General features: G+C 40.2%; 2 protein-coding genes across 3 annotated transcripts in view; one reads left to right on the plus strand and one right to left on the minus strand.

The window, feature by feature from the left end:
• Window positions 1-6,288, plus strand: part of focad (focadhesin) — an 82,019-nt gene extending 75,731 nt beyond the window's left edge. For both annotated transcript variants that reach the window (XM_079668447.1, XM_079668448.1), the window contains 9 exons: window positions 665-793; window positions 877-992; window positions 1,204-1,464; window positions 2,195-2,284; window positions 2,863-3,040; window positions 3,754-3,851; window positions 4,720-4,968; window positions 5,265-5,340; window positions 5,837-6,288. In XM_079668447.1, coding sequence (XP_079524573.1) covers window positions 665-793; window positions 877-992; window positions 1,204-1,464; window positions 2,195-2,284; window positions 2,863-3,040; window positions 3,754-3,851; window positions 4,720-4,968; window positions 5,265-5,340; window positions 5,837-5,910 — 1,271 coding nt within the window. In that variant the 3' untranslated portion in view covers window positions 5,911-6,288. The remainder of the gene's footprint in view (window positions 1-664; window positions 794-876; window positions 993-1,203; window positions 1,465-2,194; window positions 2,285-2,862; window positions 3,041-3,753; window positions 3,852-4,719; window positions 4,969-5,264; window positions 5,341-5,836) is intronic.
• Window positions 5,595-21,002, minus strand: hacd4 (3-hydroxyacyl-CoA dehydratase 4). The gene is made up of 7 exons (XM_079668449.1): window positions 20,725-21,002; window positions 14,790-14,896; window positions 14,536-14,663; window positions 14,323-14,432; window positions 11,801-11,907; window positions 7,392-7,523; window positions 5,595-6,386 (listed from the first exon to the last, which is right to left on the minus strand). Coding segments are annotated over exons 1-7 (669 nt in total). The 5' UTR covers window positions 20,727-21,002; the 3' UTR covers window positions 5,595-6,303.
• Between the last annotated feature and the right edge of the window lie 1,786 nt (window positions 21,003-22,788).

Genomic DNA, 22,788 nt, shown 5'->3' on the forward strand with positions numbered 1-22,788 from the left:
TCTAATGTGTTCTCTTAGACGTTAAAAATGATTCCTGTCAGAAACTCTTTCCCATCTGTTATCTAAGATGAAGGAAAGTCACTTAAAAAAGGATTGTGGTTCCAACCTGGTCTAAAGGTATTACAACAGAGGAGACATTATATCACACTTAGAAATTGAATTTTCAGAGTGTATCTTTCTTGTTGTCAAAATGATACTTTCAGCTATATAATACCGCTTTATTTGTATAGCGCTTTTCATACACTAGGTGCAGCTCAAAGAGAAACATGGCACTCATCACACATTAAAGCGGAGAAGAAAAAACTTCAGGACGGACGGTATACCTTTTTCCACAGCATGATATAACAATCTGACAGTTTAAAAAAATGTATATAATACGAATTATAAAGATTAAAAGAGGGAGTGTCGCTAATAAAACACTTTTTTATTTATTTAAATAAAGCGTATTAAACCGTTGAAATAAATAAAACAATATAAAAATAATATATAATGAAAATCAAAACAACATTTAAAAGGGGTCGCAAATAAAAAAGTGTCTCAAATAAAAAGCTAATCTAAAAAGATGTGCCTTCAGCTGTCGTTTAAGAATGTCCACTGAGTGAAATAGATTTATATATATTGCTGCCTCTGCTAGAACTTTCTTCTTGCTTTTATGAATCTCCAGGTCCAGAGTTTTCCCCTCCATCTCTGGTGAAGGCGGCTCTGACCCCGTTGGCCTCCGTTGGATCCAGTTTCCAGTACCCCCCCATCAACTGGAGCGCCGTGCTGTCCCCTCTGATGAGACTCAGCTTCGGTAAGTTCTCTGAAGAGTTCTCTGAAGAGTTCTCGGATGTTCCTGAGGAGTCTGACCCCCTCTCACGTCTGTTTCCTCCCCAGGAGAGGACGTGCAGCACCAGTGTCTGTGCCTCGCATCCTGTCAGGCTCAGACTTCCCAGAGTGCATCTCTCTTCCTGGGCTCATGGCTGGCCCCACCTCTTGTGCACAGCCTCAGTGTAAGTTCTTCTTCAGTAACATTTGACATTGAAGTAGAACCTTTTTCTCCACCTATTTCACAGATGAAATGTATTATAAGGAACTTAGAAAGACAATTCTGGCAATAATAATAATTATTATAATTATCTAGAGGAACCTAGACATAAGATGCACGATTTAATCTCCAGCCCTCCCGTTGGACCTGACTCTGGTGATGTCTCTCCCCCCCAGCTCCTGACCCGGGCCCACCTGTATGAGGGTCTGGGTCTGTGGATGAAGCATGTGGCTGAGGACAAGCTGCAGGTCCACACAGAGAGTCTGGGTCTGCAGCAGTTCCAGGACGACCTCCGACCCCAGCGCCTGGTCCTGTGCAGCTCCCTGCTGCAGGGCCTGGCTCAGGCCATGGCCCTCCCCAACCCCCCCAACAGCTGCTGGACCCTCCTCTGCTCCACAACGGAGAAGATCTTCACCCTGCTGCCCAACCACATCCAGGTACAAGGCTGGAAACGTTGTCATTCGTTTTATTCCACTCATGGTAATTATTTCAAAACATGTACAATTAAAGCAGTTTTTAGTAGCCCAGGATGGAAAGGAGCAGTGAGAAGAAAGTCTGTCTTGGTTTAGCCACTAACTGAAGCTTCAACTTCTTACTTATCTATCTGGCCGGAACAATTCAACTGTAAAATGTCAAATGTATTATCTCTTCGATTTACACACGGCATCTTTTGCACGTCTGTCCGTCCTGGGAGAGGGATCCCTCCTCTGTTGCTCTCCCTGAGGTTTCTCCCATTTTTCCCTTTAAACTGTGGGTTTTCTCTGGAAGTTTTTCCTTGTACGATGTGAGGGTCTAAGGACAGAGGGTGTCGTGTTGTCATACTAATATTCTGTACAAACTGTGAAGTCCACTGAGACAAATGTAACATTTGTGATATTGGGCTATACAAATAAACATTGATTGATTGAACTGCTTTCCAACTCATTACCAGCCACTAATTCAGGTTTATTTTGTACAAAACTAAGTTGAATGTACAACCAAACAAGTTTGCGACCAACATTTCCACTGCTTCAGCTCTTACATTAAACACATCAAATATTTTCAGTGCCTCAACTTCAAATCCCATACAACCGCTCTCATGCAAACAGTTAAACATTGTAGGACACAGAGTACTGCATCAGCTGTGATTCTAGAGCATTCACAAAGGTTCCTTCTGCTTTTGTTTAGGATCATGAAGTGGATTTGTATGTGGGAATCGCCAAATGTCTGTCTGAGATGTCTGATGCAGAGATCGACCGGATCACCAAAGTAACCGAGGTACATTATAAATGTGATAGGGTTAAGGAAAAAGAAAATACATATGCTAACAATTGCTGAGATAAATGTTATAGTGTATTGCTTGTGTCTTAAATACAGTGAGTATTTTAATTATTGTTTTGGTCTTGCTAGAATTGCCCCCAGTAATGCTGGAAATAAGTTGTATAACACATACTCTGTTGTGAATATAATCCTATAAACTCAAGCTGGAGTCAGGGGGTGGTTAGCCTAGCTTAACATAATTACTGGAAGCATAGGGAAACTGAAACTGCTAGCCTGGCTCTGTCAAAAGTTTAAAAAAAACCTACAAAATTCGCTGGGTAAACATGTTGTCTTCTCTCTGTTCTGTACAAAGCCTTAACGCCATGAATTGTAGAAGAAAGTGTTGAAGGAAGATCATTCTGATGGCTTCATTTATTTGTTAGCCAAAACTACGATAATCCAAATGAGAAGTGGTGCATGCAGGTGGTTAGCAGCCTGCCACATGAATATGTTGACACTATGTTGGGGAGCAAAAAGAACACTACATTTGTAAAATAAAATGAATACTGTAGTAAATAAAGCTTTGTGCTGTTAAGGCTCAGATGGAGAAGACCTGCTTCGTGCTGGCCTACCTGACCTCCCAGGGCAGAGTCCCCCTGCTGGGGCTCAATGACGTCATCGCGGGGGTGCTCCAGGGCTGGCCCCAGCACAGAGTCGGCTGGCTCCTTCTGCAGACATTCTACCAGTGTCGCCGAGCAACCAACCCTAACACAGGTCAGGAATAAGTCGGCTCTTTATGCGTTCACATCATACAGGAAAGTGGCAAAACATACTATCTATTAAAGATACATGATAATGCTTATTTTATGGTTCACACAGCCAAAGGTTTCTGCAAAAACATCTACATGTATAGATGCTTAAATTGTTGATAAACACATTTAATTTTTCTGAATACACCTGTATTTCTTATTCTGAAACACTTCGTTTTTGCGCACGTCTCTTTAAGGGGTCTTATGAAGCAGTTATTTCTGATTGGCTTGTAGTTTCAGGTAGTTCTTAAGCCTTGGGTAGTTACTAGACGGTGGGAGACTTCTTGTTAGATTTGTAATCTGAATGTCTAATCTGAATGATTGATCTAATGTTTTCTAAGCTAGGAAGCCCACAGATGTCTTGTCTTACTTTACAGTTGGTAGGCACACCAGATAGAAATGTATGTTAAAAATGTATTTTTTACAATTATTGAAGGTATATTTTTTATGATATGTCCCCTTTTAATTTTCAAGTTCTTAAAAAAAGGCTTGTAATGCGACCACTAGGTGACACCAAAGTCAATAATTTCACACTGATTTATTTATTAGCGAACAACACAAAGAATGACTACATTTATTTGTTCTGCATGCAAACCAATACGTGTGTCATCATTTTTACAGTTTCTTGATTTCCATCTCTAAGTGAATCCACAGTTTGAGTTGTTTCTGTTGTTCTAGGCGTTTCCAAACGAATGGAATGGCTTCTGGAGCTGATGGGACACATCCGAAATGTTGCCTACGGTGCAACCCCCGTCACATGTGGAGACACGAAACAGGTATGTGTGTCAGCCCTGCTGCAAACTGCAGTATGATTTCTGATAGAGCTGGCAGTGTTTAGATGCTACAGTTGATATTTCAGCATGCAGGTTTAAAGCTCTGGGAAATCTGCCGTTGCTGGGGGGGTTGGAATGCAGCCCAGGTTTTGTCAGGCCTGTCCACTAACTTTTCTCAAATACAGTTTTTACACTTAAGTACGTAATTTAAAGTGAAATAAGCATCAAATGGACGGTTATGGTCTGGGCAATACATCACTATTATATCGATATAGTGATATAAGACTAGATATATTCTAAGATGTGGAGATATCGCATTATGGTGCCTTTTTCTAGTTTTAAATGCTGCACAACAATAAAGTGATGTCCTTTTCTAATTTGTATTATGTGTCTTTACCTGCCCAGTCATTATATCCATATAACCAATGATTATTTATCAAGTCACATTTTGTAAATATTTATTGAAAGTATCAAAATTCAACCCTACATATTGTCGCAATATTGAGATTCGGGTATTTGTTCAAAAATGTTGTGTTATTTGATATACTTATCATATATAATAATAATCAGATCAGAAATCCTTTATTTTTCCCGCAACGTAACCGCCTTAGGTCTGTTACAAATTCATTTGTTAAAGGACAATTCCAGTTTATCTGAACTCAGGCCTTATTTTTGTAGTTAGTGGCACTGATAATTGTAAACATATTAACATCACTACAATAAAGACCAGTGTTGAAGCTACACTAAATGTCGGGCAGATTGTAAATGTCACTACCACCACGACAATAGCTAGTACTATAAAAAGAATTAAGAGGCAATAATAAATCTGAGTTATTCTTTCTAAACTCAGATTTCTTGTGTTGTTGTGCAGGCCACAGACTTCCTGTTCCAGGTGTTTGCTGCAGCTGTAGTTTCCTGGGGGGACCACTCCATGCCCCTCCTCTTTGGCATTAGGGCCCAGTGGTTCCCGTGGCAACCCGGCTCCAAGCCCCAAACCCTACAACACGGTCTGTACGGTGAGGAGTCCACTGACCACGCCCTGCCACAGTGCATGCTGGGAATGCCCCACAGCCTGGCTCTGCTTCTGAACAAAGAGCCCTGGAGCAGCCAGACACACAAGGTGAGGGTGTTCTCTACTTTGATTCACAAACAATGACCTCACTGTGGGCTCCTTTTGATGTGTGTGTGTGTGTGTGTGTGTGTGTGTGTGTGTGTGTGTGTGTGTGTGTGTGTGTGTGTGTGTGTGTGTGTGTGTGTGTGTGTGTGTGTGTGTGTGTGTGTGTGTGTGTGTGTGTGTGTGTGTGTGTGTGTGTGTGTGTGTGTGTGTGTGTGTGTGTGTGTGTGTGTGTGTGTGTGTGTGTGTGTGTGTGTGTGTGTGTGTGTGTGTGTGTGTGTGTGTGTGTGTGTGTGTGTCAGTTCATAGACTGGCTTTTCAGCATCACAGAAGGTCCTGAACAGAGTCTGTCGGCCACAACCATCAGCACAGCCAAAGGTAACAGAAAAGGAAACCCAACATCGTACATACACAGTTTTGAAATGGATATCCATAAAGCTGAGGAGGAGATAGGGTTTCAAAGGTTGTTATTAAATTACACGGTATGAAATGTCACTCTCAACAGAAATGTCTCTGTCCATGTAAAAGGATCTATTTTAGTGCTGTACCATGACAGTACCCTGCTGCTCTCAGGGACCAAACAAAACTAAATAACACTAAATAAAACCATACAGGTCACCATGCAAAAGATGGTCTTTGTAAATGTTTAATGAGGAATGAAATGCATTCACCATGGATGCTGGGCATCCAGGGTAAGATATGTAATGTAAACTGTTAACAGAAAACTCCACAAGGAAACACTGAGGCTGATTGTTAGGACACTGAGACACAACACAGAACATAGAAGCCCATGCAGGTGGATTCACATCATGAATTCACAATAGCAAACAACAATCTGTCACGGATGAAAAATGTGATCTTCCTTGTGTTCCAGCCGCCCTGCTGGCCCTCAAGTCCTCTGCCGAGTTTAAGAAGAAAGCTGTGTGGACCAGAGCGTACGGGTGGTAGCCCAGAGGAGCCATGACAGACTGTTACCGTGGCAACGCTTACAGGTGTTCTTCAAAAATAAATGGCTGCAGTATTAATAAGCTCGGATGGCTGGACATGTGAGGCTCTCTGCATCAACATGGAGAAAGTGAAGCTCCACTTCATCTCATACAGCGACATCAGAGGAATGTGCTCGAAAACAATATATTCCAATAAAAAGATTCAAATACACAACATATTTAATGATGTTGAATTTGATTCTATGGCTCTTCAGTTCAAGATCTTCTTTTCATTATAGTTTGAAATGTTTGTGCATCTTAATGCACAACAAACTTGCTAAAAAAGTAACAGCACGCATGGTATTTTAGAAAAAAATAAACTTCCGAGGGAATTCCTGAAGTAAGTCTTAACGTGTCATTTCATTTTCATTTTCTTGTTCCATTTGCCCAGTTGGTGGTGTCTCTCCTTCAGTAGTTGCCAGACTGTCACAGTTGCCCCTAAAAAAAAACATTTTTGTCAAAGTATGGTTGTTTGAAATTATTACCAAAAACAACTGCAACAAGATGGTTTTTACAAAAAGAATAATATGATGGTCATTATATAAAAGGAACCTCTGATTCAAGACTGCCGGGATTCCGTTTGCTGTTTATAAATCTACCCAGTATGTATCTTTCTTTACTTTTGTATGAGAGATTGCAATTGTGCTTCTTTTATGTATCTGCTTTGGTTCAAAATGCAACACAAGATGGTATAGAGCAGGGGTGTCAAACTCAAGCCCCGTGGGCCAAATCTGGCCCCCGACTTCATTTTATGTGGCCCGCAAAAGCTTGCAAAGAATGTAATACGTTTATTATACTTACTGTTACATGCCACTTTACAGAAGCAGGTTGCCCATGAACTACATGTCCCACAATGCATTTCGTTTTTGTGACATGCACTGAAGAGACTTGCAAATATTTGCAATTATTTGACCTCGACTTCTGCTTTCAGACGTAGTTAATTATGGAGTGATCACCCTATCCCATAATAATCCAATGCAGAGGCAATAATGTAATATAATACATTATTTTATATATATTATATATGTATATTTATATAGTCTTAAAGCTACAACCGGCCCTTTGATTGCAACCATAATGCTGATGTGGCCCGTGATGACATTTAGTTTGACACCCCTGGTATAGTGATTAGTTAGGGGCCATCGCTTGTACACTACAATGCAAACATAAATGTATAAATATATTTATATTTGGCATCTCTCGTCCTCCATACCTGCAGTGGCCTGTGCCTTCAGATTCTACAAAGACTTGAGGTTTGTTGGGAATAATTATTTTTTATGATTTATTTAGCAATCATCATGACAAAAGATAACAGTAATAACTTTCTAGAATCAAAAATCATTCTGCTGCATAGTATTATAAACTACTGTATTGGAAGAAGCTTGGGATAAGCTTGTGTTTTACCACAGTGCTGTTTTCAGTGTGAATGTTGGCCTGACTTACCGACAGCCAGAAAGGGCAGGTAGACCATGAGGAGGAAGGGAAGGTGAATCTGTGTTGAAAGTGTGGATTTCAGAGGGGATGAGTTTGCTGCTGTTGGCTCAACATGGAGCAGGACCTGGTAGATAGTGAAACCTGAGGAAGATATAGAACATATACAAGATGCAGAAGTATTCATTTAAATCAAAACTGATTCTTCAAACCATTTAAAGAGGCCATATTCTCCCTTTCCTGTAGTGTGTTCTAATTTATGTGTGGTCTGGTTTCAGAGGTGCTGCAGCACAGGCAGTAAGAGAAAAATAAAGCTTTTTGAACATTAAAGCATGGAAACATGTCACAGTAGAGGCACATACTGATATACACTTGAACATCAGCAGGAGAGGACTCTTTAAAGTAGAGACACTACATACTGATATACACCTGAACATCAGCAGGAGAGGACTCTTTAAAGTAGAGACACTGGATCAGATGTTCTGACAGGACACTAAGCCAATATTGAGTAGTTAACGGCAAAAGCTGGAACTTTCCTTACACACTTCCTGACATTTTATCATCTCTTTGCCAACATGTTTCCTGTCTGCCCGCAACACTTCCGTTTTACGTTACCAGTCTTCTACACTTTAAAGCAACTGTTGAAGCTGAACTGTTAAAGCAACAGTATGAGGGGCCTTACAGGCCGTAATTCATACTGGTCCTCTCACGCACATACATTCTCCTTTTACATTCATATATTTTCTCTCTTGCACACATACATTCTCCTTTTACATAGGCCTACATATATTTTCACTCTTACACACATACATACGGAGCCCTGGAGGGTTCATTGAGAGAAAAATAAATAAAACGAGGCCACGTTTTATTAATTTGTGCGTACGATATACTTTCTCGTTCGCACAAGATACTTTCTTATGGTTAGACACATCGAACTGCCAGATTATTACGCCACATTATTAGTTTTATGAAGAAGATGTCCGATCGCCAGGGTGTGTGTGTGTGTGTGGGCATTTGTTTTCAGAAGATATTATGATAGTGGCGTTCGTTCCGGTGCACTCCGACAGCATTTAGCACTAGCCTACATCGAGATTAAGATTAAACTAACTTCTTTCACTTGGGAATACATATATGGAGTTAGCCTCGATCTCTATTCAGCTGTTCTGAAGGTAAACACAGTGAAGGCGCTGCGTAAAAGGCACAGCTCTCTGCGCGCAGATCAGATACTGTGAGAGTCACGGACATGAATTCATAGATCAAGGCAGACTGGTTCACAGACTCTTCTGTTTTGCCAATCCGGTGCTTAAACGAATAGCTCTCCACCTCTGGCCGAAATGTCCCTAAAATGAAGTCCGAGTTTGAAATATATCTCAAATAATGTATGCACTGCCATTTCCCCACATAAACATAACAGTCTGCAATGAAACGTTTGTCTCCTGTGTGCTCCACTTCCTACTTGGCGGACCCGTAACTTTCTCATGGGAACGAGAAAGTAAATCGTGTTTGTGTGCACTAATTAATAAAACGTGGCCTCGTTTTATTTATTTTTCTCTCTATGAACCCTCCAGGGCTCCGTACATACATTCTCCTTTTACATACATACATTTTCACTCTCACACACGTATATATTTACACTCACACATTCATACATTTTGCTCTCATATTATCATATTTTAATGCACACATTCATATTTAGTCACTCACATATTTATACATTTTTCACTCACACACATTTTGTTTTCCTATTCATATATTTTAACGCTCATATTTATACATTTTTCTCTCCTGCACATTCATTCAATATTTACATTTAATATATAAATAATATATGCATGTCTGAAGACAATGCAAGAGAAGAATGCATGTATGTGTGAGAGAAAGTATAGTGGAAACGGAAGGAGTATGGTTGAAACGGAAGGCAGGTCAGGTCACATCGCGCTGTGATTGGCTCAGAAGGTCGAGCGGGGCCAGCTCATGTTCAGAACTTCTGATTCAAATCAACATGATGGAGGGAGATGAATCCGTGTATCTTCTGACCATTTGTTTTTCTTTATTAAAAAATAAACGGAAGACCGTCTGAGAGGCGTTTTTTTAAAAAAATAATTACTTTACTAAATGGTCATTGGAGCGAGGGGCGCGAAACTTACGGAAGTGATTTCAAAACAAACGCACTCATTTGCTTGGAACTGTGATTTATAAACAAGGGGAATTTAGCGATCACAACGAAAACGGTCAAGACACACATTGAGCCCAGAAAATGAATGTTATTAAGGGCTGTAAATGTAATAAGCCTCTGTCTAAAATGGACAACGTTGTTAGGAGATTTAAACTATACAGCGATTCTGCACTGCGGTCATTTTTTTTTCACAAATATATTTTACCGCAAGTTCTTAATAAAACTGACATTGATGGACTCTGTACTAGTTTGACTGCTACCAAAAATACAATGAATTACTTCTACTGTGTACTTTTTTAGTTATCCTCTGTCAAAGTCCCCTCCTGAGAACATAATGCATGTTTTCTGCTGTCTTTGATGAGTGATAAAAAAACCTTTCTTCATGAGACTTATATTGTTGGACAGAGTATTTTAAGAGGATGGTAGACATGGTATCAGCAATACTTCCAGTCAGTACTCAGCAGCATTTGACACCATGGAAAGTCTTTAGAGTCTGCATGGCCTGGATAGCTGGTCTAATCCTTCAGCACACTGACACACTCTGTCACTCTTGTTGGCCTCTTATGAAGCTGCTGTCTTTTAAAATATGATTATTTCTCTGCTCCTAGTTCATTCCTCGCAGATTCTTCCATCAGTCCCAGTCATTGCATGTCAGTCAATAGAGCTTTGAAAAATGTGTCCAATTCAACAAAATGTTTTTTTGTGAGTGAAGGCCAGAGCTACATTACATTGTTTTATTGAGTAATTACAAGGTGAGAGAAAAGAAATCCACATCCTCCTATTAAACGTATTTTATTTCCTTGTCCATGTTATACTTATACGTACTTGTATTAGAACATTTGCATGTTGAACCACATGCTGGATATCTTCCCCAGCCTCAAGGAAATACAATAAAATAAATGGATTCATAATTTTAAAAAATTGATTAAAATGTATACATTAATAATGTTGTCTGCAAACATTTCAAATGTAAATACAAAAGGAAAAAATAAGTTTACTTTTGAAATGATTTCTCACAAAAACCTTTCTAAATAGTAAATTATTAAAAAGGGTTTAGTCAATATACGTGCTTCTGCCTAAAATAGTTTAAATTGAACGTAAACTATATCAAACACCACATGCATATATATATATATAGCATATCATTGATGCAGTCTTTCTGAACACTTTTAAAATACAGTACTGCAAATGAAGAATATGTTTAATGTTCTGCACAGATAGTGCCTTGATTTTGAAAACACGTGGCAACTTTATTAATACAGCAGATGAAAAGATGTGTGAAAGGATACATTTTTCATGGGCTTCAATGGCTCTAGTAAAGGGTGTTTTATGGTTGCTTGTATTATCCTCAGATAGTGGTTCGTTTAAATAACTAGTGACATTTGAATAAATATTGCAAAAAAGGAGTCCAAAAAAGGCATAAAACCTGGCCGGCTTAGCCAGTGTGTATTTCTTCAAGCACCACAAGATTCAGAGTTTATAAAGTAAGTACACAGTAAAAGTACTCCATAGTACTTGTGGGGTAGTTTCACTAGTACTGAGTCCAACAGGATCAATCTCACGAAGAACTAATGGCAACAAAAAGGAATTCCCTCATCAAACTTAGCAGAAGTGGCTTGATTTTGTTCTCAGGAGGGGACTTTGACAGAGGATTTCTCAAAAAATATACAATAAAAGTACTTCAATGTATTGTTAGTAGCAGTCAAACTAGTACCGAGTCCAACAGTGTCAGTTTTATTGAGAACTTGTGGTAAAAAATATTTGTATCACTCGTCAAATATAGCAGGGAAAAAAACCAAGAGCAGCTGATTTGAAAAACAAACTCGAGAGACGGCTGAGGTGACCGCAGTGCAGAATCTCCTAACAATGTTGACCATTTTAGACATAGGCTTATTATATTTACAGCTCTTGATAACATTCATTTTCTGGGCTCAATGTGTGTATATACCGTATGTGAAAAATGTATAAATAGGAGAGCAAAATATATGAATGTGTGAGTGTAAATATATATGTATATGAGAGTGAAAATGTATGTATGTAAAAGGAGAATGTATGTGCGTGAGAGGACCAGTATGAATTACGGCCTGTACGGCCCCTCATAGTTCAGCGTGTCAGGCAGCTACAGTATATCTTCTCATTATGATGTTAAATGTATTGAGATGCATTCTGAGCCCTGTTAAGCCATTTATGTTTTTTTTTTAAATATAACTGCCAGTTCAACAATGTGATAGTTGATTAATGTCACCTTCAATGGCCACTGTCAGGATGTATAAGGGGATCCAGAGTGTGTAGCGTATCCACAGCATGGCGATGGAGGGTGTATCCATAACACACAGCAGCTCATGTGGGTACCTGTCATCAAACGGCACACATCCAAATATTAACTGAGGGCATACTGGTGCACTCTTACACAATAACTGACAGTTGATTTAATTATAAGGTGAGCACAGCCTTTTATTCATCACACTAAGACTTGCCTCGGTTCCCATAAGGCCATTACTCAACACTCATTTAATTCTGATCTGCTACATACCAATTTATTCACAAACCTGACTGGAATAAATGTTCTGCAGACCCTCTTCACAAACTCTGAGAGGAAAATACTTGAACTACACTGTTCGTGTCGTAGCATGTTAGTTTGAAAGCTGCACTAATCCCTTTATTCCGTTTGATTTCATATGTATACTCTATGTGTTAGGGAATAATTCTGTCTTTACTCCTAAGATATTTAACCTTTTCGCCTGTTGACGTTTATAATCAACCCTGACTCTGTTATCTCCTTTAAGGAATGTGCTGCTGCACTTATATGATGATATTCTCAGTTTAATGACCGGTCAACTCTCGGTCTAAGAGTCAGGCAAGTGATTCAGTGTCTCCTAGGGATGTAACGATACCAAAAACTCACGGTACAGTAATATCGCGATAACAAGTCCACGGTACGGTATTTATCGCGATATTGAATAATAAAGGGAAGAAAAAAAAATCATACATTTTTTTTTTCAATAAAACATTTTTTTACTCGGAAAATGTTTCTTTATTACATAATAAATCTGATTTTTACAGCCTTTTTGTAGGATAGCAGTATTTTAAAGTGTCAAAAACAAAGTGACAGTAACAGACTGGAACAAGAAAACCAGTGTTTTTGTACCTACTGCTACTACCCAACAAAGTAAGCATTTTCTTTATGCCACTGCATCTCACAAATAAACAAGGACATTTAATAATCAGACCCTGCAATAAAATAAATCAAGTTTCACTTTAGTTTTTCAAGAAACTCAACTCAAACTCACTAGTCACTCACTCAGCCTCATCAGACAGGTTTTTAGGAATATGAGAATGTCCACATTTCCAGGTATTTATAAGCTGGGGTGTTTGGGCTTTTACAATATCCCCTGCTCTGGGAACAACTCTCTCGCTTGGTACTGATGTTGCTGGGACACCAGTGGTCGCGTTAACCGAATATTTTATTTAACAATGACGGAAAAATCTGAAAGCAGTCTGTCATTTTGACAAATTAGAACAAACTCGGAACAGCGCCAACGTTTCCCCGCAGCGAGGCTCTGGTGTTATGCCGTGTTATGCATGCCCTCCAAAAGGAAATGATATAGTTCCCAAACCGTACTTTGCCGTACAGATCAATACATGTCTGGGAGGTTTTGCTTCACGCTGTGCGCGTCCCGCGAGGTGCATGCACACACGGCATAACACCGCCCCCCCTCCCCCCGTTGACAGTTCACGAGCATGCTCTATCGTGAACTGTTCAGACCCGACGGGTAATAAGGGATTATGACGGATATTTTACGATCCTGTCTGTCAAAATGACGGACAGCGAAAAAGTCTAACGCCAGGCTTATTGACATGGCGAAATATAACTATATGGTTGGTACTTGTCAATGTCTCTAGGTGTGTAAATGTAGCCCTGTAAATACGATGTCCTTTTGTGTTATCTGTTGTTTTATTTTCATGTTGTAACTACTTGCTGCCATGTTGGACAGGTCTCTCTTGAAAAAGAGATCGACGATTTTTTTTTTTTTTAAATCGCAGTAGATTTTGTCAGTCTCACGACGGTATTGGGAAGTGTATTTACCGCGATACCGCGATATTCGGTATATCGTTACATCCCTAGTGTCTCCAGATGTTGGGGCTATCTCCAGTGTTCCCAGGTGTTTACGTTATCTCCCTCAATATGTTTATTAACTCTCTGTAAACTAGTTAAAAGGTCTATCGAGAGAGAGGCTGGTCAGAATTGACTTGGCAACTCTCCGTGCAGTCAGAACCTCTGGCTGCTGTGAATTGTGATGTGAAATTCTCCGGCCGATACTTGTAATAAACTACCAGAGTTTGACATCAAAGCTCCAACTCTCCTTGTGTCTCTCTGAGTCCTGACTCTCCATTGCTGCAGAAGTTTCCCTTACACTATGCACTGTTTCTATGCATCATCTGTCTGTACTGTTCATCCATCCCATTCTTGCCCGAGGGGAATTTTCTTTACATTTTGCAAAAAATATCAAAAGGTCAAGGTCACTGTGACCTCACATATGTCCCATTCTCCCCCCATCTTTGGATCGCCTTAAGGGAATCCTATCCTGAAATTTGGCACGAGTGTCCCCTACAACTCATCATCCCTGCGCAACGTTATCAGTTGGAAGTACACAAAATGTTTAACAAATTGAAATAAATCTAGGAGAAAAGCAGTTAATGCGCCTACATTTGTTAAGAACTGACATTTTGCAGATTCTTGAGGTGAACGCAGTGTCATGTTCATACCGTAGGAGGTCCAGAATGTTCCACAAGAACAACTGTGCACACACAACGGGTTTACTCTGGATCTCCTCCAGCAAGATCACCATGATCAGCAGAATGTTCTTCTCCATAACCTGAAAAACAGACATGCACATTCCACCAAGCGCTGAAAAAGGACAAAGTCATCTGGAATGCAAATTTGAGCATTCAAACAGAAAAACTGAGGGTGATACACACTTGCACAAAGCGAGGGAGGAGTCTGGCTTTCTCAATCCCGTCTGCGATGTGGAAGAGCTCCAGGATGGAGAGCAGCTGACACAGACTCATCACAAAGCCCACCGAGTAGAACGTGTCTGCTAAGGCATCTGCAAAGGCAAACATTCCTTTCCTTCAGAATGACATGACGGCAGTATGGTGAAACTTGAGCCTATTGCTGCTCAACAAAAACAAAGTTGAGTTAAAGAGCTGTACTCCTTTTTGATAAACCTTACCTTTACCAAATGTTAAATACCTGGCTATGGTATTGGCCAGTATCCATGTATGTCCACAGAACTGGAACAGGTTATACGAGAAAATATAGGCAAGCCGGAAGCTGAGCCTGTAAAAGAACAAAATAGGCATTTGGTTTTTGTTGTTTGTTTCATCACTCTGGACATCTTACCCTGCCAGGTTTAACCCATTATTATCCCTGGCTTCCTGGCACACTGAGAGTTAATGGAGCCATTAGTGGTTTTCATTTCAGCTCTGATCCTCCTGCTGTGGCAAGTCAAAATGTCAGAAGGATCTGTTTACTGTATAAATGCCAATGAGGATGCTCTTTGATTATAATATTCTCTTAAATCATCTATCAGGAACTATTTTGAGTCAATTGAATTACATGGAAACACAGATGGAAAGTGCATTTGCTTATTCACACTGTATACAATATTGTACAATCTGTAATTAGTTCCATGGGAGTACTAAGTGCTGGCACTAAGTGCTGGGCACAAGAAAGCAGCGGAGAAGTAACGGGGCAGAAGCCCTCCTTTTTGACGCAGCGGTCCAGACATAGACATCAAACGGCAAAACATATTCAGTGTGCAGTTCCTTTGGCATTAGGGCAGGGATATCTAGATACTTTCGAAGGTTTAACATCATGAATTGTGCTACTTTTAAAGCAAGCAACGATGTTTTCAAATCTGTAATCAAAGAGGTCCGCAAAAACGCTATCGACCAATCAGATTGGTTGATTTGACTTGTCAGTTTTATAAATATATTTAAATTTCTTCCGTTACGAAACAAACTTACAAAGCATAAAATGGAAACATTTAAGATTAACTTCGACCTCCGGGGGGGTCTTGGAGGAGTGGATTTAGCAGTGCCTATCTCCAGAACAAAAAAGCACCTAAACGACTGCATGCAGAGCTACGTGAAGAGCAGGTAGACCAACTGGAAAAGTACCACCATTCAAAAGCTTTCTGATGCGGGTCTTGAAACAAAGCACAGAAATTATGACCGTTAGTGGCCACAGGTGCGAAAGCTCTCTCCAGAGCTACTGGAAGCCCAATCTCGGGGACCGGAGAAAGTGGAGCAATATTCTCGCCACGCCAAGCAACAGCCTAGAACAGGGGTTTCCTAAGTGTGGTTAGGTGAGCCTCCCCTCAGAGAACATAAGAACAGCCGCGCCCCCCCCTCCCAATTATTATTGCTGTTATTATTATTATTATTATTATTGTTGTTGTTGCTATAATGCAGGGGAATTAAAAACTGATTTTAAATGCCATTTTCTTAATGTCTTTCATTTTTTGTAAAGCACTTTGAATTGCCTTGTGTTGAAAAGTGCTATATAAATAAACTTGCCTTGCCTAATAAAGATTTCATGTGACACATAAAATTGATTTGTTGATGGGAATTAATGTGAATAAATTAACTCGGTCTTAAAAGGTTAACGGTACTCTTGCTATCACTACTCACCGACACTATAAACCTTGTCCCTCATGCTAGCCCTGACAACACCGGTAAGCACACCTTCATCTAGGCTGCACTGTAACGTGTCCTGACTTGTAGTGGTTCTCTCCTCTATCTACACTCTTCTTGTCATCTTTGTAAAACGATATCAGACTGGTAATTGACACAGCCATGACTTGTAGTTCAATTCAGTGTGGCTAAAATGAAAAGCTTTGTTAAAATATGCAAGCACGCGAAAGTCAAATTCAGCTTTATTGTCAAAAATTCTACATGTGTTATACATCCAGAAATATCGAAATATCGTTTCCCACAGTGTGACATGTATACATAAAACAAAAAGGGCCTAGATAAACGTGGTATACATTAAACAAAACGGGCCTAGATAACCGGGGTATACAGTTTAAAATGTTAATATATTTAAAGTTTTCAAAGTGCAGTTTCAGTGCAAGTCAGTTGAAACGATCTTAAGTTGGCGTGACGTTGAAGTCGTGCGACCCTGCTGCTGTACTGGCTTGTAGTTCGTTTATAGCATAACGTTAGCATTTTGCTTCTGCCGACTAGATTTATTATTCAAAAATTATAAAAGTAGGGTTGACATGTGGATATTATCCGGCTGAACAAAACGTGATCCATCTCTTAAATATGTGTCAACCACAGACCTTATTTCGAGCTATTTTCCAAAATCCTATGGAGAAATTGCATTGCGTTTTAGACGAAGGAACCGGAAGAAGTTTACTTCCGGGTTTAAGGACGCGTGACAGCGGCTCTCTATAACTTTTTTAAACCTTTTTATTTTTATGTTTTAAACATATTGTATAAAACTCCCCCACTACTTGGACTATTCCTTGCACCCCTCTAGAATAAGCCCGAATGGTCTCAACCATATTGCATCAGTAACGTGCACTTGTTATTATAACAAGATCGCAAGGACGCTGGTAGCGATCGGAAAATTGAGTGTTGTTCAGTTTGTGTGTTGTGGAACATGCGTGTCCGTGCATGAAAATATACCACACACCCAATTACAATTGCAGGTTCAATTCACTACCCTGGAAGTTAATACAGTTGTTAAAGTTGGAACAGCCTGTGGACAGCCGTTCTTCCTTGCATGTCAGTCGCCTTCACCTTCTTACAGAGGACAGGCACATCTAGCTGCAGCATGACCCGTATATTTACGCACGCCGTGTTCTCAAGACATTTTTTTTTTTAACATTTTCAACATGGTGGATAAATCCTTATATGCTCCCGGCAACACACTGAGCGTCAACTTTGCCTCCTTATTACACTGACTCACCCCTACTTTCGTGGGAACAATGAGTCTGCGTCTTTGATGCACACAGGAATAAACGCAGATCATCCTCTGGCTGCAGCCTCTACCGGAACTTGCTTTTGATCAAAGTCAATGCGGAAAACCTGCACTCACACAGGTAGGTGGAGGGGAAGGGAATGAGCACGTTTACAGCCTTTTTGGCGAGGTGGGGGAACCCACTGTCCACAGACAGCCACAAGTGGGCAAGTGTCATTTTACTCATCTTTTTCTCGTTCTTTTGTGTCTCACGCTGCGCCTCCCCTGAAGCTCTCTGGCGCCCCCCAGGGGAGGCGCGCCTCACACTTTGAAAACCGCTGGCCAAGAACAACCTCAACCTACCTGTATACTAGAGATGTTAAGATTCACCGATTCGTATCGGTGCACCGGCATAAACGTTCAAGATGCGAGTGCACCGGTTGAAAGAGTGCACATCGGCTACAGTTTGGGTTGAACTCGCGATGCATCGATTGCGTAGCGTCTTTGGATCGGTAAAAAAACGATTCATTCATATAAAATCCCCTTATCTTGTCAACGTTCAGCAGAGACGATCTTTGATATTTGCTTCGCCACTACGGAGAACGAGAGTCTCAGTTATCAACACACACGGAAGTTGAGGAGAAAGAGAAACACAGCGCAGCGAAAAATACCTACAAATCAAACGTTTGGCAACACTTCGGATTGTTCAAGAAAGACGGTGTAATAGTCATTTATGCTATATAGTTGACCGCAGGTCATGGAGAGTAATAAGGTATCCGTAGACCTTTGTATGAGGTATCTTTATTACTTAACAGGTCTACAGCCATGATACATAGATCCGTCCTAGATGCGGACTTGCATACACACAGTATCACTCCGCAGCCGCACCCCATCAGTAACGTCCTGATGGTATATGTGCGCGGCACTATTACTACAGACGGTCAACTTGAAAAATCACTCGCAAATTGTTAACGATGCCGAGCCGCTTTAAAGTACACAAGTAGTACGAGGAACTTAGCGACGCACATAAAGAGGCGACATGGGGTCTGCGGCTGAAAAGAGAAACCTGAAAGTGAGACATATGAGTTAAATCACTCAGTGAGGTGTTCTGTCAGAGAGAGGTGTTTAGCTTACAGCAGCCTGTGACGGCCAATAATAATTTAAATGTCTTCCTTACTGTAAGCAGTTATGAAATACCTGTTTGTGAAAGGTTATTTGTTTTCTTTATTGTTCAGATAGAAACCAATGCTTTCTGCTCACTGGTGTGTTAGCCTCTGAGTGTTAAGCACATCAGGCTGGCAGCTGTATGGGCATTGCTCTATGGTAGCTGTTATTTGCACATTGTTAATCATGAGCAATGCATCCTTACATTGTTTAACTGTGAGGTGTTATACAATTGTACTCTGGAGAGCTTTTAAAGGTAAAAAAATAAACGGCATGATGGGATGTGCAGTACCAAATATGTAAAGCACTTTTTTGTTAATATATGATTTGCTTAATATAAGGAATAAAACAAAAATCCTCTGTCGTACCATATTGAAGTATCATTATTTTTGCATCGTGTTGAATCACATCGTATCGCCCCGAATCGCATAATGTTGAATCAAATCGTATCGAACTGTATCGCAACAGGGGTGAATCGTATCGTATCGCATCGCCTGGTGTTTCAAAGGTATCGTTAATGTATCGTATCGTGGTAACGTATCGAGATGCGCATCGCATCGGCCTCAGTGATGGAGATGCACATCCCTACTGTATACAAGTCACCACGTAAGCCATGCTACTGATGCTGGACAGTTTTTCAGTGGCTGCACAATAAACGGCAACACACATTAATGTAAATAAACAGCCAAATAATGGATCAACGCTCTCTGTCTAATATGTTCGCCAGCTGTTAGTGTTGTTGCATAGCAACCACGTCGCACTATGTTTTGTGCAGAAGGCAACGGAGGGACTATTTTATTTTGAACATCATTATTTACGAATAAAAACTATTTTAATTAGAGTGTGTATTTTTCTTTGATATTGCTTGGTAACCGTTTTATAAAAGCAATAGCTCACTTCAGGCCGTGATATATGCTCATTATATCACAGCTTATTATATCCTCCGCTTCGCTTCGCGTCGGGCCGAACCACGCCCCTTAGCTGTGATATAATGAGCATATACCACGGCCTGTCGTGAGCTATTGCTTAAATATATATATATACATATTGATTAGTGCAGCTTTAACTACATTAAGCTGTCATCACATTCTTTATTTTTAAAATTTAAAAAAATGTGCAGAGAAGTCCTCCGATTACACCTAGCCCGTGACATACACATACTTGTCAACCCTCCCGATTTTCGCGGGAGACTCCCGATTTCATTGCCCTCTCCCGGTTTCCTCCCGGGGTCATATTTCAACCGCATTTCTCCCGATTTCTGACAAAATCAGATTTACACACGACTGTTTCCACTCGGACTTTAATACAGCTACACCGTTGTTTGGTTTCCATGGTAACACGTCTCTTTAGTAGCGTGCGCAACTCAAAGTCTGAGAGGGTGAGGCAGATATTCACAGAAAACAGAACAAGAATCGACAACTACTCTACTCTCTGCTCACTCCTTTCCTGTAAAATACAGGTCCAGCCCACACATATGCTCAATCAAGGACGGTGCTACAGGCAGTGCACTTACAACTACAATAAGCATGTTAATGTTAATCTAACAGCTCCGGCGATTTTGCATTTTGAAATGCTCCCGATTTCTGAGGTCTAAAGGTTGGCAAGTATGGACATACAGTATGTTACAACATTAATATATATGGCTGCAAGCAATTTAGACTCCACCCTTTGTCAGAGTAATATAATATGACTTTGGCACAAATATGTTTTTATGCACAAAAATGTGGAATTCTACTCACTGACTTATTCACTGACTGCAGGAAACAGACACTCTCCCACCCTGTGTAGTTTTAAAACTCAGTGCATACCTTTTATAAGCTCATTTTGGACATTAAACATGCAATTTAAGAAGCAGTCTGTCAGATACAGTTGAGCTCTAAGCCTACTTTACAGTATTACGTTCTTCATGCTGGTAAACGAAGCTTTGTATACTTTAAGCCTTACATTCCACAACACGCCCTGTGAATGAACACACATTCCTCTCACAGCGAGAGCTCACACCCTGGTGGAAAACTCTCATTACCTTCACTTACATTCTCAAAAGTCTCCTTTTGTTGCAGGTTAGATGGGCATCTTATCATTCCTGTGTGAGCAGTATCATTTTGTGGTGCAGTTTGGAGCTCCTTGCAGCAGTTTTCTCCCAGTAAACTGAGACCCGCCTCTTAGTCCTCCTCAAGTGTGAGCAGAAAAATGCTGCAATATTTGTGTTTTGTGCTGCTTCCTCAGGCAGATGTTAACGGTTATTGCTTTACAGCGAGTAGGAAGTGGACATTCCACGTGTGAGACTGACGTTGCACAGTCCCGTGTGTGTGTATGTGTGTGTGTGTGTGTGTGTGTGTGTGTGTGTGTGTATGTGTGCGTGCGTGCGTGCGCGCGCGCGCGCGCGTGTGTGTGTGTGTGTGTGTGTGTGTGTGTGTGTGTGTGTGTGTGTGTGTGTGTGTGTGTGTGTGTATGTGTGTCTATTGTGTGTCTATTGTGTGTCCATTGTACTTGTGTTATGGACACAGTGACGTATTTTAACACTTCTGTTCCCAACACTGACATTTTGAATTTCCAGGTCTCAAACACAACCATGAAGAAATGGTTGTCAAACAGTTTGGCTGAAAGAGCCACTAACTACTATCACCATTTTAATGTTTTCCATCAAACATAATAACTTTGACTATTGTGTAATTCTTCATGTGAACTAAAAAGTAGCTGAAAACATAAATATTCAAAACAAAATCTCATGCTTATTTTTGTTTTATTGTTTTATTTGAAAGGCTCAGGCATTTCCTAAAACTGTAGTTTTTCATAGTTTTCTGACTACAATTGTGTTTTGTTGCAGGGAGGAATGAAATTACATTGAAATAAGAAGCAACAAGAAGTAAAACATGAAATGAATGAATTAAAACAAAAGAGAACAGAGATGAAGATTTAACATCTCTCTACCAGTCTTATGGATACACAAGAGGATTTGCTTTCAGTAGGGCAGTATGCACTGCCCTCTAGTGGTGGAAAGAGATCAGGGACCTGAATCAGGGTCAACGGTCACAGAGAAGGCCTGCTGCATGTCTGCTCTGGTTACTGTGTGGATGATAACTACCTCTCATATGATACATCAGTTAAGATGATGAAATGTTGAAAAAAACAATAAAAATATCTGCAAAATCATCTATATTAATTTTCACCGAACTGTCACAACTGATTAAAGACATTGTTGTGTTCAAAGTGATATGTCATCAATAACGATATGAATTCCTTTGAAGATATGTGAAAACAAATATGTAAGTGGTGATGTTGACTTTTAGCAAATCTTGAGATAAAGTGTAGTTAGCTTAGCTTAGTATTCCTACTCGAGTTAAGAGTGAAGAGCATGTAAGTAATATCAGCGTGTTTTTGTCTCTGGCAGCACTCGGTGCTGTTGAAAGCCAGCAGCAGATGAAGAACAGATTAGTGTCAGGACCTCGGCTAGGTGTTAGCTTTATATCCTCTCGGAAATTCTACCACATTTTCTGTAGCTATCAAATGCTAGGGGCTGCATTTGAACCCTCCGATAATGTGACTGCTGTATGAAAGTTCTTCCACTGCTGCGGAGTCAGAGCCACGAACATATATATATATTATTATGAAATGGACCAATCTGCACAATCTGCGCATATCATATGATATGTTTTATATTTTTGTGTCATTAAAATGTTAAAGGTATTAAATGCATGTACTAGTGGAGTAGTACACCTAAAATGAAGCTGAGTAGAAGTACAAAGTAGCAACAAATGGAAATACTCAAGTAAAGTACAAGTATCTCAAAATTGAATTTAAGTACAGTTCTTGAATAAATGTACTTAGTTACTCCCACCTCTGGGCCTGACCAACTACCATACTGACATAGTCATGTGACATGTTATGCTAGTAGTTTAGCCACTTTACCATCGATACAGCATAGTTCAAAAATACAGACTGCTTGTTCTCTGAAAGCAGCTTCAGAAAAACTCCCTCCAGAGCCACTGATACATTGATTTACTATTTTCACTGGCTGAGTCCTACTGATGTGTAAACGTATCTTTATGTGTAAAAGCAGATGATGAGTCTCTATTAGCCGCTAAAGAAGACATCTT

Source organism: Notothenia rossii (assembly GCF_949606895.1).
Source record: "Notothenia rossii genome assembly, chromosome: 3".
In the NCBI taxonomy this organism is placed as follows: Eukaryota; Metazoa; Chordata; class Actinopteri; order Perciformes; family Nototheniidae; genus Notothenia; species Notothenia rossii.

Excerpts from the sequence above, each read along its gene's own strand:
- hacd4 (XM_079668449.1), bottom strand. Across the intron at positions 14,664-14,789 it reads GTATTTAACATTTGGTAAAG|ATGCCTTAGCAGACACGTTC; the intron begins GTAAGGTTTATC and ends TTGCCTTTGCAG. Across the intron at positions 11,908-14,322 it reads AACATTCTGGACCTCCTACG|GTACCCACATGAGCTGCTGT; the intron begins GTATGAACATGA and ends GTTTGATGACAG.